The sequence below is a fragment of the Chionomys nivalis genome, chromosome 8 (genome assembly GCF_950005125.1).
Source record: "Chionomys nivalis chromosome 8, mChiNiv1.1, whole genome shotgun sequence".
Taxonomy (NCBI): domain Eukaryota; kingdom Metazoa; phylum Chordata; class Mammalia; order Rodentia; family Cricetidae; genus Chionomys; species Chionomys nivalis.
In genome coordinates this window covers 23,006,063-23,024,735 of record NC_080093.1, presented here as the reverse complement: position 1 = coordinate 23,024,735, position 18,673 = coordinate 23,006,063, and the positions used below count along the sequence as shown (strand labels likewise).

The 18,673-nt window shown below is 37.2% G+C and overlaps 1 protein-coding gene across 2 annotated transcripts in view; it reads left to right on the top strand.

Moving 5' to 3' along the window:
- Positions 1-18,673, top strand: part of Btaf1 (B-TFIID TATA-box binding protein associated factor 1) — a 94,736-nt gene that overhangs the window by 34,481 nt on the left and 41,582 nt on the right. For both annotated transcript variants that reach the window (XM_057777644.1, XM_057777645.1), the window contains exons 7-18: positions 1,732-1,861; positions 2,017-2,085; positions 4,109-4,198; positions 5,378-5,473; positions 5,562-5,738; positions 6,771-6,911; positions 7,632-7,756; positions 10,996-11,116; positions 14,431-14,535; positions 16,347-16,496; positions 17,102-17,244; positions 17,933-18,107. In XM_057777644.1, coding sequence (XP_057633627.1) covers positions 1,732-1,861; positions 2,017-2,085; positions 4,109-4,198; positions 5,378-5,473; positions 5,562-5,738; positions 6,771-6,911; positions 7,632-7,756; positions 10,996-11,116; positions 14,431-14,535; positions 16,347-16,496; positions 17,102-17,244; positions 17,933-18,107 — 1,522 coding nt within the window. The remainder of the gene's footprint in view (positions 1-1,731; positions 1,862-2,016; positions 2,086-4,108; positions 4,199-5,377; positions 5,474-5,561; positions 5,739-6,770; positions 6,912-7,631; positions 7,757-10,995; positions 11,117-14,430; positions 14,536-16,346; positions 16,497-17,101; positions 17,245-17,932; positions 18,108-18,673) is intronic.

The window sequence follows — 18,673 nt, the reverse complement described above, 5'->3', positions numbered from 1 at the left end:
CCATTATGGTGGGGAACATTGCAGCATGCATGGCACTGGAGCAGGAGAGATACATTTTGATCCACAGGCTGAGGAGGGAGGGGGCGGTTGGCATGGGCGGTTGGCATGGGTGTTTGAAACCTCAAATCCCACCTACCAGTGATATACTTCTTCTAACAAGGCTCCACCTCCAAATCCTTTTAAATAGTGCCATTCGCTGGTGGCTAAGCATTAAAATATCTGAGCCTATGGGGTCATTCTTACTCAAACCACCACAGAAGAGGAAATAAGAGTTTGAAAGATTTGATTGGATGGTCTAGGAGGCCTTCACAGAGGTTAGAGTAAAGATCTAAAAGAAGGCCTTTTAACTGTCTAGGAAGAGACACTCCAAATGCAATTTTAAAGTCAAATATCTAGAAGTAGAATTATGCAGGCTTTAAAGATGTAAGATGATGTACCAGTATAACATGATAGGAGAGAATTAAGGAAAGACAGGGGGTGAGGTGACAGAGTCTTCAACCTCTTGATGACTTTATAGAACAAGTACCTTGGCCAAAAGTTTACACAATTAAGATGCAGAGACTGAGCACTGGGCATGGTGTTGCACACACCTTTAATTTTAGCATTGGGATCTCTGAGTTTGAGGTCAGCATGATCTACAGAGCTAGTTCCAGGACAGCAGAGAAGTCTTGTCTCCAAAAACAAAACAAAAGATGTAACAAGAGGGAAATATTCAGAGAAAGTAAGTCTATCTATACTTTTGATTTTTCAAGACAGGATTTTTTTGTGTAACAGTCCTGACTGTCTTGGATCCCTCTTTTGTGGACCAGGTTGGCTTCAAACTCAGAAAGATATGCCTGCTTTTGCCTCCTGAGTGTTGGGATTAAAGACCTGCACCACCAGTTCTTTTAATGATGTATAAAGGTAGTTTGTGTTTTGTTGGTTTATTGGCTAAGATGACCTTGAGTTCGTCATGTTTTTACCTCTCCTTGGTCCTGGGGTAAAAGGTGTGTGCTACCACACCCAGATTAAATAAAAGTAATATTACTTGTCTTTTAATTTTTAATATTTATTAGGCTAGCCTTTATATTTTTTTTCAAGTTATAAAGCAGTGCTTTTCTCAAATGTTCTGCATACTTTTTATCAGTGGTCAGATTCTGTATATTTTTAAAATTTTTGCTAATTTTTCCATACAGTATATTTTAATCATATTCTTTCAACAAATAAGCATAATTATAGTACTTCGCATATTAGTTTTCTCTAGGTTGCAAAAGCTTAAAAATGTTAATGCCATGCGTGGCTAGACTAAGTTGATGAGTTAAAAGAATTTAAAATTAAAAGAAAGGGAACTAACTGGTTATAGAGATGAAAGAATGTTAGTCTTGAGATTTTTCAATTTCAAAGAAAAGATTTACCAACTTAAAGACTAGTGGGGTTTTTTATACTTACTTTATTGTTTTTAATTGAGCTATACATTTTTCCAGCCTCCCCTTCCCAATTTACTCAGTAGATCTTGTCTTTCTGTCCTTCCTAGGCAAATCCATGTATTTCTCTGTTAGGGACGTCTTTGTCTAGGTAATAGGGTATATTTTGTTCAAAAATATTAATGAGTTCATTTTAGTTGATTTTTCTAAAAGTAAGCTACGTAAGCAAAATTGATACATCTGTGAAGATGATGGATTTTTCTTATATGCATTGTGTATCATTCATATTTTCCTTCATTTACTTTAAATTTGGTGACTTCTTTTTTAGCAATGACAGCACTGATGGAGAACCAGAAGAAAAGAGACGGAAAGTAGCAAATGTTGTTATTAATCAGCCTACTACTGATTCCAAAGTCTTGGTTGATAATGTTTCAGAAAGTTCTTCCATAATTGAGGAGGTATATTGAAATTGTTTATAACTTTTAACTATTATTATTACTATTATTATTTGTATGGATGTTTGCTAATGCTACAAATAAATGCACTTCATTAACTTCCTTAAATTATTAGTATAAAGCTTTGATGTAGTTGTAATTATATTTTTCTTATTTAGACAAACGAATGGCCTTTGGAAAGTTTCTGTGAAGAACTTTGCAATGATCTTTTTAATCCCTCCTGGGAGGTAAAGTATCTTCTTAGCTCCGTTTGGTGTAAAGTAAGGAAACAATGCCAAGGATAGAAAACGTGCTGAGATTCTTATTTTCCCCTTGGGTATCTCTTAGGACTTAGGGCATATTATATAGTTTTATTGTCTCTCTCCTTTATGTGTGTATGTTGGAGTGGGGTTGGGGTTGAGGCCGGGTCTCATCATGTAACTAGCTTTCTTTGAACTCACAGAGATTCCTTTGTCTCTGCCTTCTGGGTGCTAGGATTAAAAGTATACTCTACCATACCAGGTTTGACTTCTAAGTAGAAATTTTTAGATTTTTTTTAAAAAAATAGTTTTTATCCTTTATGTTGTGAAACAAATTGTCCTTTCTTTTTATTCTTTTGGCTACTATAAAAACTTGTATTTTCCTTATAGACAGTAAAATGTGTTATTTTTTCATTGAAAATAAACAGTTTTGGGGAATAGGATGGCAGTCTCATTGTAGTTCAGGATGGTTTTGAACATGTGATATTCTTGACTCCACCTCCTTTGTTCTGGGTTTACAAGTATTCACTGTATCGTGCCTACAGTGGGCAGTTTTGATTTACTAAGATTAGTAATTTCAGTGCCTGGGTGTTTATTCAGTGTGTACAGAAGCATGTGTGTACCATACTCAAGGCTCTGGACTCATACCTCAAGATCACTCCACCACCAAAACTAAACAATATAGTTTTGAGTTGAGATTGGGTACTTCCAGGGTGGTATGGCCATATACAGGGTGGAAGTTTTCCAACCAGTTTCAGAAGTAATTTAGCCTCCAAAGTATTTCTTTAATGAAAACTTCAAACTTTTCCCAATATGTAGAAAAAGTGAAAATGAAGCCTTTGGATGAATTGCTAATTGGTCATTTCAGACCTTTGGTTATCTCTTGAATTAACAAACAAGACTTTGGGGCCAAGGAATGTAGCTCATTGGTACAGCACTTGTATGAGATCCTGCCTGGGTGTTATTGTCAACATGAAAAAAAAAAGGAAAAGAAAAGAAGGGAAAAAAATCCTAGTGTTGAGTACTTCTGAAGTTAAGTAAGTCTTTGCTCAGATAACATTTTAAATAAACGAATATAGTGTCAGTGGCTCTCTCCCTCCTCCCCCGGCAGATAACATGTAAGAGTATCCTCATCTATGAGAATGGTGCTTTATCCATGGGCTTTAGGGAAGCATTATATTATTATATTAGACATCTTGGGTAAATTCTTTCTTCTGGAACTTGACCTTACTTTTTAATGCATGTACTTCTAAAATATTTAGTGTTTGGGCTATACAGAAAAATATATGGAAATTTCTTTCCCTTGCTGTTTAATTCTAGAGTGCAGGTAGAGGCTGGGGGTGAGGATAAGAGCCTGGCTAGAGTTAGAATAACCATTTTCTTGCTTAGCTTTTTTTTATTTCTCTTTTCTTGAGACAGGGTTTCTTTATGTAGTACTACTGGCTGTTTTGGAACTCACTCTGTGTAGACCAGGCTGGCCACGAACTCACTGAGATCCACCTGCCTCTGCCTCCCAGATTCTGGGATTAAAAGTGTGCACCACCACTGCCTGTCTTTGCTTCACTTTTAAAACCTTTGCACATAACCAAAAAAGTTGTGAAATAAATATATGTAATTTGTCTCAGTTGAAAAACTTAGTCATATAAGGTAACACTTATTTTACTTTCTCTGTATCCCAGTACACAATGCTTATTCTTAAAAGCATTATTGTAGGCCAGGTGTGGTGTCACATGCCTTTAATCTCAACATTTGGGAAGTAGAGGCTGACCAATCTTTGTGGGTTCTTGGCCAGCCTTGTGTACTGAGCAGCTTTCAGATCCTCTAGGGTTAACAAAGTAAAACACTGCATTAAAATGAAAGAAGGAAGGAAGACAGACAGACATAATTATGTTTTAATAGATGTTTCTGTAACATCATCACTGACTGAAAAACATTTTCATATTAAAGAAAAGTTGAACTTGACTTCTTTAAACATTTGACCTCTGATATTTCCTTCCTGGGGTTTTTTTAGGTTCGACATGGGGCAGGTACTGGACTTAGAGAAATTCTTAAAGCTCATGGGAAAAGTGGTGGTAAAATGGGAGATAGCACTTTAGAAGAGGTAAGTATATTAAAATTATGATTTAGTTTTAGTAGTCAGTCTCTCTTCCCAACTTAGGGGAAGTAACAAATGTTACGTGCCATTAGAGTGGACATGCAAGGTGAGAGGAAACACTGTTAAAAGGTTAAAAAAACCAAGCTTGTAGTCATAGAATACATCTAGGGATCAGAGAGATTCAGAAGGACGAGTGCAAAAATTGTAGAAAGAAGAGCATTTGAGCAGGTTATAATGCAGTAGAAAGTAGTAGAGGAGATGGTAATGTCGAACAGCAGCCATTATGTAGTGAGAAACACTGGAAACAGCACAGCTAAAGTAACCTTCTTTTGTATTGTTGGAGGTTGGGGGTGCTTTGAGACGGTATCACTGTTTAGTCCTGGATGACCTGTAACTCCTGTTTACCTTTCTAACCTGGAGCTCACAGAGACCTGTTTGCCTCTGGGTCCTGAATGCCCAGCCTATAACCAGTTTTTTTTGTTTTCTTTTGTTTTGTTTTTTTGAGACAGGGTTCTCTACAGAGAACCTTTGGAGCCTGTCTTGGAACTTGCTCTGTAGACGGCTGGTCTCAAACTCACAGAGATCCTTCTGCCTTTGCATCCCGAGTGCTGGGATTAAAGGCGTGTGCCACCACCACTTGGCATAATTAGTTTTCTTAAGAGTACAGGTAACTTAATAGAACCATGAATAGAAGAATTTTGATAGTGTTTCTGAATATAATTTTCAAAGAGGACATGTTTACAATTAAAGATGGTATGTGGAGCTCTTCCACTGGTAACTGTTAATTCTCCTAAGATAATCTGTTCCAGTATTGTATTTTTTCTTTTTTGGGCCTAACAGCTATATTTTTATTTACTTTTAAATTAATTAATTAATTAATTTATTTATTTATTTTATCTATCTACCTATCTCTATCTATCTATCTATCTATCTATCTATCTATCTATCTATCTATCTATCTATCTATCTATCTATCATCTATCTATCTATCATTTTTTAAGACAGGGTTTCTCTGTAGCTTTGGTGCCTGTCCTGGAAGTAGCTCTTGTAGACCATGCTGGCCTCAAACTCAAAGAGGTCTGCCTGCCTCCGGGTGTGCCACCACTGCCTGACTCTAACACTTCTATTATCCCCTAGTACAGAGTTGATTTTTACCTGTTATTAAAAATGATTGTATCTTAATAGATGATTCAGCAGCATCAAGAGTGGTTGGAGGACTTAGTCATTAGACTCCTTTGTGTTTTTGCCTTGGACAGATTTGGAGACTTTGTTTCTGATGAAGTAAGTATCACCTGAGTGAAGCTTTGCCTAGATTGTAAATTCTACATAAGTACCTTTTCTGCATATGTAACTTCTTTCTGTTCTCTAGGTTGTAGCACCCGTTCGTGAAACTTGTGCTCAAACATTAGGTGTGGTTCTAAAGCACATGAACGAAACAGGAGTTCATAAGACAGTGGATGTGCTACTGAAATTACTGACCCAAGAACAGTGGGAAGTTAGACATGGTGGTTTGCTGGGAATAAAATATGCTTTGGCAGTTCGTCAGGTAAATAACTCAGTTTGGAAAGTGCATGGATTTTTTAGTCATAGGTGTTTTGTTGTGATGAGTGTATGCTTGATTGCTTGTTTGTTCCTTTGTTTTATGATCTAGGTATGTAGCTCCACCTGGCCTGGACCTTGCTATATAGACCCAGGCGGGCCTCAGAATTGCAGAGGTAGTTCCGCTTCTGCCCCTTGGGTTCAGAGATTATAGGTGTGTGTTGTCATGCCTTCTTGAGAAAGTGTCACAGAAAAAAAGATGTCTATCAGAGTCAGACTTAGTTTGCTCAATATAGTGGTTTCCAAGTCTCTCTATTTTTCTGCAGTTATCGCTCTTTTAATCCTTTCTTTTCTTTTCCTCCTTCCTCCTTTCTTCTTTCTTTTCTTCTTCGACTGGGTTTCTCTGTGTAGCCCAGACTGGTCTCAAACTCACAGAGATCTGCTTCCTCTGCCTTCTGAGTGCTGGGATTAAAGGCATGCACCAGCACCATGTAGCTAATAATCTTTTTTTCATATGGTCTTATTATATAGTCCTGGCTGGTGTAGAACTCACAGATATTGGGATTATAGGTGTGTGCCATCATGACCAGCCTTTAGTGCTTGATAGCTTTTTTTAAAAATTAATTTATTTTTTATTTTATGTGTATTGGTGTTTTGCCTACATGTGTGCCTATGTAAGGAGAGGAGAGGATGTTGAATCCTTGGAACTGGAGTTCCAGACAGTTGTGAGCTGCCCTGTATGTGCTGGGAATAGAAGCCGGGTCCTCTGGAAGAGCAGTTAGTGCTCTTACCCACTGAGCCATCTCTCCAGCCCCAGTACTTGATAGCTTTAATGAAGTATTTAATAAAGCTTTTAATAAAGTATTGGAATCTTTCTCTAGTGGTATTATTTATGTAAGCTTCTGCTAACTTATTTTTTTTTGTTTGTTTCTTTTCAAATACAAAAATATTTTAAATATTTGTTCAAAGTTAATAGAGATGTTTGAACACAGTAATTATTCCATAGAAAATTAGCCTGTTTTGGTGTACTATTTTGCAGGATGTAATTAATACTTTATTGCCTAAAGTTTTAACTCGAATAATTGAAGGACTCCAGGACCTTGATGACGATGTCAGAGCTGTTGCGGCAGCATCCTTAGTGCCTGTGGTAGAAAACCTTGTCTACCTTCAGACACAAAAGGTATATTAAAGATTTTTCAGCATTTTTTCCTATAGTGCATGTTTACATTTGGGTATGGAATAGTAGGAAAAACATTGAGTTCTTGTTATTTTATCTCCTACACCTTTTATAGAAATTCTCTTGTTTCTAACAAGGCACATGCACGCTTGATTGTGTGTTGTCTTTGGGAACAGTGAGTTGTGTATTATCTAATTCCCTTTATGTACATAATAAACAGAAGTTCCTTGAAAAAGAAACAGCTATTTCTTCCTAAATTTACCCTTTATGTTTAGAGATATCAAGTTTTAATTTTTATTTTGTTTTTTAACATTTTAACTTGATCTCATTTTTAAGAGACTGTTAAATTTTAGCTACAGTTCCATTTCATCAAATCCAGAATATGAAGTTAAAAGGGCAGCCAGCGTTATTTTGTGAGCTCAAAAACTAAACATGTATTTTCATGATTGTTTATATCACTTAAAATTCCCTGAAGCTATCCTGCCCAGTAAACCTCTGGGTAGGAGGAAGTGAGAAAAGTAGACCCTAATGACATTAAAGGAGGTAGAGAATTGTTAATGCAAATAGTGTCTTCTCCTTGATACTACTTAAAACTGACACTGTCCAAATGCATCGAGGTTATATATCCTATTGACTCGTCAGTTACCCTTTGGATATAATTTGGCAGGATTTAAGAATTTGTTGTGTGAAGTCAATAACTTTTCTTAAAAACTGATCTTACAGGTACCCTCCATTATAAATACCTTATGGGATTCTCTCCTGGAATTAGATGATCTAACAGCTTCAACAAATAGTATTATGACTCTTCTTTCATCAATGTTAACTTACCCTCAGGTCCAGCAATGCAGGTAATTATTTCTTAGTAGTTTGATAGAATAATAAGCCTTTCTATGTCTTTCCAGATGATTAAACTTAGACTTCTAGCAGCTTTAAGAACAGTGCTGTATATTGAGGACACCACTTTTTCTAGGAAGTTTTTTCCCTTCTTTATTCTAACTACTAGAAATTTGGGACAAGAAACGTTATTTTAGGGGCTAGGATCAGACCTTAGTGGGAGATTGCCTAATGAACAAAGCCCCGTGTTCTAGCACTGCATACACACAAATAAACTTTTTAAGTAGTTGTTTGCTTTACCTTGGGTATTAGTTTTATAGTTCATTATCTTGTGGATCTAAAATAGATAGCTCAAAATAGTTTATTTTAAAAACGTCATTTTGCTGGGTGGTTGTGGCTCATGCCTTTCATTCCAGCACTTGGGAGACAGAGACAAGTGAATCTGTTCGATGCCAGCCTCATCTACAAAGCGAGTTCCAGGACAGCCAGAGCTGTTACACAGAGGAAACCCTGTCTCGAAAAAAACAAAACAAGAAAAAATCCAAACAAACAAAAATCAGTCATTTTAGAGCCTTTAATTCTAGCATGCAGAGGCAGGCAGCTCTCTGAGTTCCAGACTAAACTGGTTGTCTAAGTGAGTTCCAGAACACATAGGGCTGTTCTTGAAAAATCCTGTCTTGAAAAACCAAAAACTAATCATCTAAACAAAAAAGCAGTCAGTTTATATTATCTCCAGTGATGGTCCAAAATACAGATTTTTGAAATTTAACATGCCAGAATGCTGTTATTGTTTCTAATAATAGTATCCACAAAAATGCAGAAGAAATTTATACAGCTTTTTTAAAATTCACAAATGGGGAAATTGCTGTTCTTAGCCTAGTGAGTTTATTCAGTGAATGTTTATACGTTTATGATTTTAAAGTGGCTGTATGAATATTTCGTGAAATTCAAACATATTTGAAAAACATGTTCTTCGTATATTATCAGCTAATAAGTAGTATTTAGTGCAGAATTTAGTGGGCTATCAAGTGAGTTCCCATAGATCTAATTGAAGATAGCAGCTGAAGCGGTAGTACACGTGTGGGGCTTCCCACTTTTGATAGCTTCTGATACTAATACAGCACAAAGGGATTGGGTGTGTTCAAGTTATAGCTCTCCCAAAGCTGTATAGTCACAGGGGTTTTAAATTTCTTTAAACTAGAGGTTAAGTAAATCTCTTTGAAGGCCTAAATACTGAACATTTTTGATTGTGAATTAATCTTAGCTGAAACTATTCCACTATTTTACTATACAGAAAACTGCCAGTATACAGTATATAGGGGACATGTTCCAGTAAAACTTTCACTAAAAAAGAAAGAAGGAAAGAAAAGCCTATATAGGTTTAGCCTATGGACCTTGATAGGTGGCACCTAGAAAGCTAAATTTTATAGAACTGGAGAGATCTTAGCAGTTAGGAGCACTGGTTGTTCTTCCAGAGAACCCAGGTCCAATTTCTTGCAGCCACATGATGATGTGAGGACTCACAGCCATCTGTAACTCTAGCTCCAGGGCTTCCAGTGCTGCCTTCTGGTCTCTGTGGATACCGAATGCATGTTAGTACAGATACACATGCAGGCAGAACACCCATGCGTATAAAATAATGAAATAATTAAAAAACCATAGGTAATGTAAGAAAACTATGCAATGAAATAAAATTTCTGATAATCCAATGTGGAATAATGTAGTTTTATGCCCTTTTTAAATTTCTTTTCTTTTTTTTTTTTAAGATTTTTATTTATTTATTTATTATGTACACAACATTCTGCCTCCATGTATGCCTGCAGGCCAGAAGAGGGCGCCAAATCTCATTACAGATGGTTGTGAGCCACCATGTGGTTGCTGGGAATTGAACTCAAGTCCTCTGGAAGAACAGTCAATGCTCTTAACCACTGAGCCATCTCTCCAGCCCCACCCTTTTTTAATTTCAAAGTTGGCCTTATTAGATAACTTGTATCCTATGTTGTGATAATTGGCAGATACTTTCCAGCTTATACAAGAAGAAATGTAGCATGTCATGTGGAGCTTGAACAATTACACTATTAACAAGTCTTTGTTATGATGCTTGTGTGTATTCTAAATTACTCATGTCCACATGTGTGTGTGTTTAAATTAAATTTACTGAGTGCAAAAGTAAAGTTTATGTATACTTGCAAGTAATGAAAATATCACTGAAGGATCCTCTGAGGGGCATAGAGGATGACAGAATGGTAGTGTTGATATTAGTGTGTCCTTCTGTTGTCTGTTTGTTTTTTCAAGACAGAGTTTTCTGCATAACAGTCTTGGTTGTCCTCTTGTAGACCAGGCTGGCCTCAAACTCAGTGAAATCCACCTGAGTCTCCTTCCAAATGCTAGGATTAAAAACATGTGTCACCGCCTTTAATCCCAGCACTCGGGAGGCAGAGGCAGGTGAATCTCTGTGAGTTCAAGTCCAGCCTGGTCTACAAGAGCTAGTTCCAGGACAGGCTCCAAAACCACAGAGAAACCCTGTCTCGAAAAACCAAAAAAAAAAAAGGTGTCACCATGACCTGGCTGAAATGTCCTTTTTTGTTCCTACCTTTTTCCTATTCAGGGATGTAGTTCAAATGCTACTGACGAAGTATTTCCTAATTTGAAGCACCTTTTAGAAATGCTCCTGAATGTGGCAGAAGAGCTATGATTCAAGTTAGCTTAGGTTTGACTTTGTTTAGTTTCTCCATTTAAAATTTTATCTGAGAAGGAAGAAATGAGAGTCTTTCTAATTTAGAAAATGCTAAACCAGGATAAGAAATTTCAGAACTCTATTATCTCTTAATCTCTTGCTTGTTTAAGGCCTGAAAGATGAATAGAAGTAATGATTAGCTACCCATTGAGATTAGCCCTCGGGATGGAAAAGAGTTATGCGAGCCCAGTTTTGTAGCTAGGATACATTTTTCATTTTTTGGGGAAGAACAAAGTTACAATTGCAGATATATTGGAAAGTTCTAACTTAATGAGGTTAATTAAAGCATTAGTGACATTGAGAAACCTATTATTAAAACTTTACCCTTTATTGGCGGTATTTTCTGTCTTTTGGTTTTACAATAATATTTTTGAGTAAGTGTTAAGTGAATACTCATGAAAATCAGATCATCTTTTATTTATTAAAAAGCCATGTTAACATCACCAGTGATACTAGATAACTTATTTATGGAGTTTAACTGAGAATGAATGGGACTCCTTTGTGTTTCCTTTGCAGTATTCAGCAGTCACTCACAGTTCTAGTTCCACGTGTCTGGCCATTTTTACATCACACTATATCTTCAGTCCGAAGAGCAGCACTGGAAACTCTCTTTACATTGTTGTCAACACAGGACCAGGTAAGAACTGATAGCTATAAATACACCCTTAGAACTTTTGTAAGTTAATTTTATAAAACAGAGCAGATCATTGCCTCCTCATTGCTAGCTATCAAAAAATCAGAATGCTTGGGCATAGTAGGTTTATAATAACCATATAAACCTAAGAACATCATCAATATGAGATTAGAAATATTTTATAATTTTGTTTCAGTGTTATATTCAGAACATGGAGAAATGCTTAATAAATAGGAGATATTGAATATTTGTTAAATGAGTTAGGGATTGAATAATTCCTTCCTATAGGAGGCATGTTAGTCTTTATTTATGGTTGGTAGATGATTGGCAGAAACCATCCCAGGTTATGAAGGCTGCATTTGAAGCACTGAAGTAAAATTCCTTAACGACTGGATTCCCAACTTGCCTTTGCTTAAAAATTGCTGTCACAAGAGCATGCGTTTTCAAGGATTGTATAATTTATTAGTCACATACTGGGATTCCCACAGCATTCCTTCAGGTCCTGTTAGTGTGAGCTGACGAGTCCTGTTTACATTCCTATTTTTGAAATAATTCTGGAGATTGAAGAAACTATGTCAGGAAAAAATACCAATAAGATGTTATTGTTTGAGCCAGTCATTTGTTTATATATTTATATATGTAATTATATATGTGTGTATACATACATACGTATGTATGTATGCATGCATGCATGCACACACACTCTCCCCCCCTTCCCCCAGACAGGTGTTTACTGTATGGGCTTGGCTGCCCTGGAACTCATTATGTTAACTAGGCTGGGTGCCAGCTGAGAGATATTTGTCTGCCTCTGCCTCCTGAGTACTAGAATTGAAATTTGGGTCAGTCGAATTTGGATCTCAGTAAGTTTGAGGCTAGCCTGGTTTACAAAGCGAGTTCTAGGACAGTCAGGGTTGTTACATAGATAAACCCTGTCTCAAAAACAAAAACTTAAAAAAAAAAAAAAGTAACAATACTTTGAAATATTATTGCGATTCATTTTATGCTTGGAACTGACTAGCACTTTACAGGAGATGGCTACTGCTTTTTATATTTTGCAAATGAGAGAACTAATGATAAAAAAATTAAGAAACTTTCCCAAATTTACATAGATTACACCGCTCTTTCAGCTTTAACCTAAATTTGACATAAAAAGAAAATGAATTATGTACCTACTGAATTGCGTTCAACTTCTGAATGTGAAATGAGCTTAAGCACAGAGTGAGAAAATGAGCCTGGTGTCCGAGTTCCTGATCACTGTTCCTTTGTCAGTCTCTCACGCAGCTGTCACGTTTGAGTAATTGCGCAGTAGCTTGGTGGGTAAGGTCGCTGTAACAGTGTATCACCTCGTTAGAGCTCTTCTGTTTACTCAAAAAAAAAATTTATTGTTTTACCCATAAAATTGGGAGATTCTAAGAAGATACATTATTGTCCACTGTATAAAGACATGTGTCCACCATTATCAGTATCATAGACAGCTGTTTTCATTGCCCTCAAAGTTGCCTTTGTTCTTCTCATTTTCCAGCCTTCCAGCCTCTCAGAATCACGTGTTTTTCACTGTCTCCAGAGTTTTGCATATGTCATGTAGTTGGAGTCATCAGTTTGAAACCTTGTTATTACTTCATAATATGTATTCAAGTTTCCTTTGTGTGTCTCATGTCTTGATAGCTTATATTTTTAAGGGTATCTTATACTCCTATTGTTTTGTTTTACCCTAATTTATTCATCCACGTATTGAAAGGATACCTTGGGTACTTTCAAGTTTTGGTAGTATACACATAAGGCTTCTATAAAATACAGGTTTTTATATGTATAAATACTTCTTTCCTGTGGGCAGATATTTAGGAGCCCACATACTAGACTCTACTGTAAGAATATGTTCAGTGGTGGCGCATGCTTTTAATCCCAGCACTCGGGAGACAAGAAGCAGATGGATCTCTGGTTTGAGGCCAGCCTGGTCTTCAGGAGCTAGTTTCAGGACAGGCTCCAAACACGCCATGTTGCTTTTTCATCAACGTTCAGTACTCCACATTCTGGCCAATGTATATATAATATTATCAAGTGTTTTTATTTAGGCCATTCCAGTAGGTGTGTGTCTCGTTGCAACATACCATGTGGACCATTTTCTTTTCTTTGTTTCTTTGTCATAGTGCTATGGACTAAACCCAGGTTTGACACTGCAAGGCAAGAATTCTACCACTGAATCTATGTGCCTGGAACCATTCCCCTTCTCTCCCCCCCTTTTTTTCTTTTCTTTTCTTTTCTTTTCTTTTCTTTTCTTTTCTTTTCTTTTCTTTTCTTTTCTTTTCTTTTCTTTTCTTTTTTCTACACAGACCTGGCTGTCCTGGAACTCCCTGTGTAGACCATGCTGATCTCAAACTCAAAAGATATGCCTGCCTCTGTCTCAGGAATGCTGAGATGAAAGGTGTATGCCACAATGCCCAGATTTCTTAGAACAGTTTTGAGAGAAAACTGAAGTGTTCCCATATACCTTAATCTCACAATATATACACCATCCCCTCTGTGAACACCCTATATGGGAAAGTAAGGCAATCATTATTGTCAGTTGATTTGTATTAACCAAGTTTATAGTTTCCATTAGGGTTCGCCCATGGTGTTTACAGCCTGTGGACTTAGATGCTTGTGTCATGTTTGTACAATTACATAGAATAGTCCTCTGTGCTCTCCCCATGAAATTTGTCCTTTCAGTCAGATTTGAATACTTAAAATGTGTATTTATCTGCATTTGTAGCATGAGACAGCAAATATACTTCATATCACATTTTACTTGTTCTTAGTAAAGGACAAACATCTTCCTTTAGAGTTGCAGTTTGCTGTCTACAGGTAACTGTTTAGATTGCCAGTGATTGAGATGAGAGTAAGAGAAGAAAGTCAGACTATTCTAAGTACCTTGTATTATTGATGGTTATGTAGAATTTAAGTTTTGATCTTTTTGCCCAACAGCAGTAACTGAACATTTCCCAGTTTCCTGACAAAGCCGTGATGTATGCTGATGACCCTGCTGCTTACAGCTTGGTTCTGTACTTCTTACTTACTTGGGAAAGATTTCATGTTAGGGTAAATCAGGGTCTTCACACCATTTCCCTGTGATTATAGGATTGTGGAATTTTTAAGCCATTGCAATAATGATGTGGTACTTGTTGCCTCTTAAGTCTTACAAAAATTTATCACCAGTTGACTCTTTCTGATAAAGCCATTTGGTCTTTTCGTGATAACGTTTGTGTTATTTGACTTTTTGTTCATGTAAATTAATGTCAAGGAACTACATGTCATAAATTTGATTATGTTTTTGTTTTCAGAACTCTTCATCTTGGCTTATCCCCATCCTGTCTGATATGCTGCGACACATTTTTCAGTTTTGTGTTTTAGAAAGCAGCCAGGAAATTCTGGATCTTATTCATAAGGTACATGATGAATCTGTATTTCTTATCTTAATAAATTTGCAAATATAAATAAAAAAATTACTATGCTATTGGTGAGGGATTTTAATGAATTAAACCAACTAAGATATTTGAAGAGTCCAGTAATCTACCAGATGGTCAGAAGACTAGACTCCTTATAGAATATGACGTAAATTCTGGTTAGTTATGTTTCTTTGATTCTTCTTTCATTTATTTATGTATTTTGTTTGTTTTGTTTTATATTTTTTATGGTTTATTTAACTTTATTTTATGTGCACTGGTGTGAAGGTATCAGATCCCCTGTAACTGGATCTTCAGGCAGTGGTGAGCTGCCATGTGGGTGCTGGGAATTGAACCCCAGTCCTCTTCTTAGGAAGAGCAGTCAGTGCTCTTAACCACTGAGCCCCTTGTTCTTTGTTTTTTTGAGACAGGGTTTTGCTGTAGTTTTGGAGCCTGTAGGCTGGCCTCGAACTCAGAGAGATTGCCTGCCTCTGTCTCTAGAGTCCTGGTATTAAAGGCATGAGCCACCACCACCCTGCCTGATTCTTCTTTTTATATGTCCTATTAAGCTAATATTTTACTTTTTAAAAAGAGTATTTTCTTTTTAATAGTGGGGTGGGGTGGGGAGAGAGTGAGAAGAGGAGAGGGAATTTCTGTGGAGGTCAGAGGTATCCAGTTTCTTTTGTGTGGGGAGTTTATTGGAATATCTGAGACAAGGTCTCACATAACTAAGGCTGGGCTTAGCTTGCTATGTAGCTTGGGTTGGCTTCAAACTCCTGGTCCTCTTGCTTTCGTCTCTCAATCCTGGGCTTTCAGATATTTTGAGTATCCCTGGCTTGGCATATTTAATTTATAAAGTCTTTTATAAACTATCAAATATTCTCTCGGTTTTTGTTGTTTATTTGTTCAGTAGATCTGTGTGCCTCAGGCTGACCCTGAACCCTAATCCTTCTGCTTAGTCCTCCTGCGGGCTTCATAGGTGTGTACCACCATGCCCAACTCCTACATTCCTTTTTTGTTTTTGTTCTTTTAGGTTTTTCGATATAGAGTTTCTCTGTGTAACAGCTCTGGCTGTCTTTGAACCTCCTCTTGAGACCAGGCTGGCCTTGAACTCACAGAGACTCACCTGCCTCTCCCTTCTGAGTGCTGGGATTAAAGGCCTGCACCACCTGTGCCTGGCTCTTACATTCCTTTTTTAAAACCTTTTTTACTGGGATGGAGATTGGCTCAGTGGTTGAGAGCACTTGTTGCAGAAGATCAGATTTGATTCCCAGCACCGGCATGGCAGCTCCTAATCATCTGTCACTTAGTTCTAGGAGATATGATAACTTTCTCTGACCTTCATGGCTACCGGTCACACATGTACATATACATATATGCAGGCAAACACACATAAAATACACACATAAAAATCAATTTAGTCTTAAAAAAACACAACTTCTATTTTTGGGTGTGGTGTGTAGGACAGGGGACAGCATTTTAGGAGTTGGTTCTCTCCTTTCACCATGTAGGTTCTGGAAACTGAACTCAGATTGTTAAGTGTGGTGGCATGTGACCTTACTCATTGAGTCATCTTTGTGGCCTCCAGGATATTAAAAAACAACAAAGCCAAAAACTTTTCTTTGCATATTTCATGTAGTGTAGAAACCTATCAACCAAATCAGTATTTCAAAGTGAATCTCTTATGTTGACTTTTCAAATGAATCTCGTGCTATATTGTATTCCCCCTAGTTCCTTTTCCCTAAAAGTGTGTTTTAGATTTTGTTAGGACTTAATGGAAAAATTTGTTTTCTATTCTCCTTTTCACTTCATAGGTTTGGATGGAACTGTTGAGCAAGGCTTCAGTTCAGTATGTGGTAGCAGCTGCTTGCCCATGGATGGGCGCTTGGCTTTGCTTAATGATGCAGCCTTCTCATTTACCTATTGATTTAAATATGCTACTAGAAGTAAAAGCTAAAGCCAAGGTAAGTATAAAGAGACCTAAGGGGTTTCTGTGTTCACCTCATTACTACCAATGTAGTAGCTGTTTGAGAAATTTGTATTTATTGCTTAATTCTAAGGGTGCCTTCATTAACATTAGGCAGATTCAATTCTTTATTAAGACCAACAAACTGAATAGTAATTATTAGTCCTTAGTTTTTTTTGTTTGTTTGTTTTTCGAGACAGGGTTTCTCTTTAGTTTTGGAGCCTATCCTGGAACTATCTCTTTTAGACCAGGCTGGCCTCAAATTCAGGACCTGTCTACCTCTGCCTCCCAAGTGCTGGGATGAAAGGAGTGCACCACCACCTTCTGGCATCCTTAGAATTTGTTTTGTTTTGTTTTTGTTTTTCTGAGACAGGGTTTCTCTGTGTAGCTCTGAAGCCTGTCCTGGAACTAACTCTTGTACACCAGGCTGGCTTCGAACTCATGGAGATTCGCCTGCATCTGCCTCCTGAGTGCTGGTATTAAAGGCGTGTGCAAGCCCTTAGAAATTTTTGAAAAGAACTACATTTTACTGGCTTTGTTGTTTCCAAAAAAATTTTTTGATTAATCTTTAATTATTGCTTTTCCTTCCTGCTTTTCCTCTAGGAAAAAACAGGTGGTAAGATACGGCAAGGCCAAATCCAGAATAAGGAAGTGCTTCAGGAGTACATTGCAGGTGCAGACACCGTCATGGAAGACCCGGCTACGAGGGATTTTGTAGTTATGAGGGCCAGGATGATGGCAGCTAAGTGAGTATTCATCAAGTGTCAAGTATCATAGTTTGAAGATTGTGGCTAATAGCTATAACATTTAACCAAAAGATTTTTTTTCATGTCTGTCAGTTGTTCTTCCTTTATACTAGTTACCTAAGAAAAATTAAAGCAAATAAACATTTTTAAGTTTTTGAAGCTTTAAAAATAGGTGGTTGGGTGGTGGTAGCCCATGCTTTTAATCCCAACACTTGAGAGGTAGGTGGGTTTCTATGAGTACAAGGCCAGCCTGGTCTGCAAAGAGAGTTCCAGAACAGCCAGGGCTGTTACACAGAGAAGCCCTGTTTTTTGTTTTTTTTTTAATTTTTTTTTTTTTTTTTATTTTAAATAGGTGATTGGGGTGTATTTTTCTTAGTAGAATGTTTAGCATGTCCCCAGCTCTGGATTCGACCCCAGATAGCACCTAAACAGTGTGGTGGTGCACACCCACATTGTCCCTGCAGAGGTGAGGGAGGGAGCAGGGATTCAGAGTTATCCTCAGTGATGTAGAGAGTGCAAGACCAACCTGAATTATGTTAGACCTGTATCAAAAACAAAAATGAACTATCTCCTGTCTTCATGAAAATAAGCTAGAAGATAAGTTATAGTTTTATGGGGAAATTTATAACTTTAGTAAGAAATTTTTCTTCAAGTAATTTTTATAGTATGGTCTTTCCCTCTCTTTTAGGTTGTTAGGAGCACTTTGTTGCTGTATTTGTGATCCAGGTGTAAATATGGTAAACCAAGAAATTAAACCAGCAGAATCCCTTGGCCAGTTACTTCTATTCCATTTGAACTCCAAATCTGCTTTACAGAGAATTAGTGTTGCATTAGTGATATGTGAATGGGCCGCTTTACAAAAGGTAAGATATATTCCTAAAGTAATGAAGGCAGATTTAGTAAAACCAATTTCCATTAGCATTTAGGACTATTTACAACTTACGATATAAAAGTAGAAGCAATTTCTTTATGAAAATCTAGCAGTTATGGGAAAGTATTCCATATCATATTGAACATTATTTGTCATCTGTTTAACTTTTTTTTAGCACCCCATTCGTACCTGAGACTACTATGCTGTGTTCATATAGTATCTGTCCATCCCTACAGTCTGTTACAAAGCTCCCTGTTAAGACTTCTTTGTGTAAGCCGGGCGGTGGTGGCGCACGCCTTTAATCCCAGCACTCGGGAGGCAGAGGCAAGTGGATCTCTGTGAGTTCAAGACCAGCCTGGTCTACAAGAGCTAGTTCCAGGACAGGCTCCAAAACCACAGAGAAACCCTGTCTTGAAAAACAAAAAAAAAAAAACAAACAAAAAAAAAAGACTTCTGTGTGTATAAAAAGAAGCAAGCCAGCGCCTGACTGTGTAATCCAGTTGGTCATTACTTTCAGGCAGCACATTTTCAGTCAGTTGTGTTTTTGGAGCTCTATCT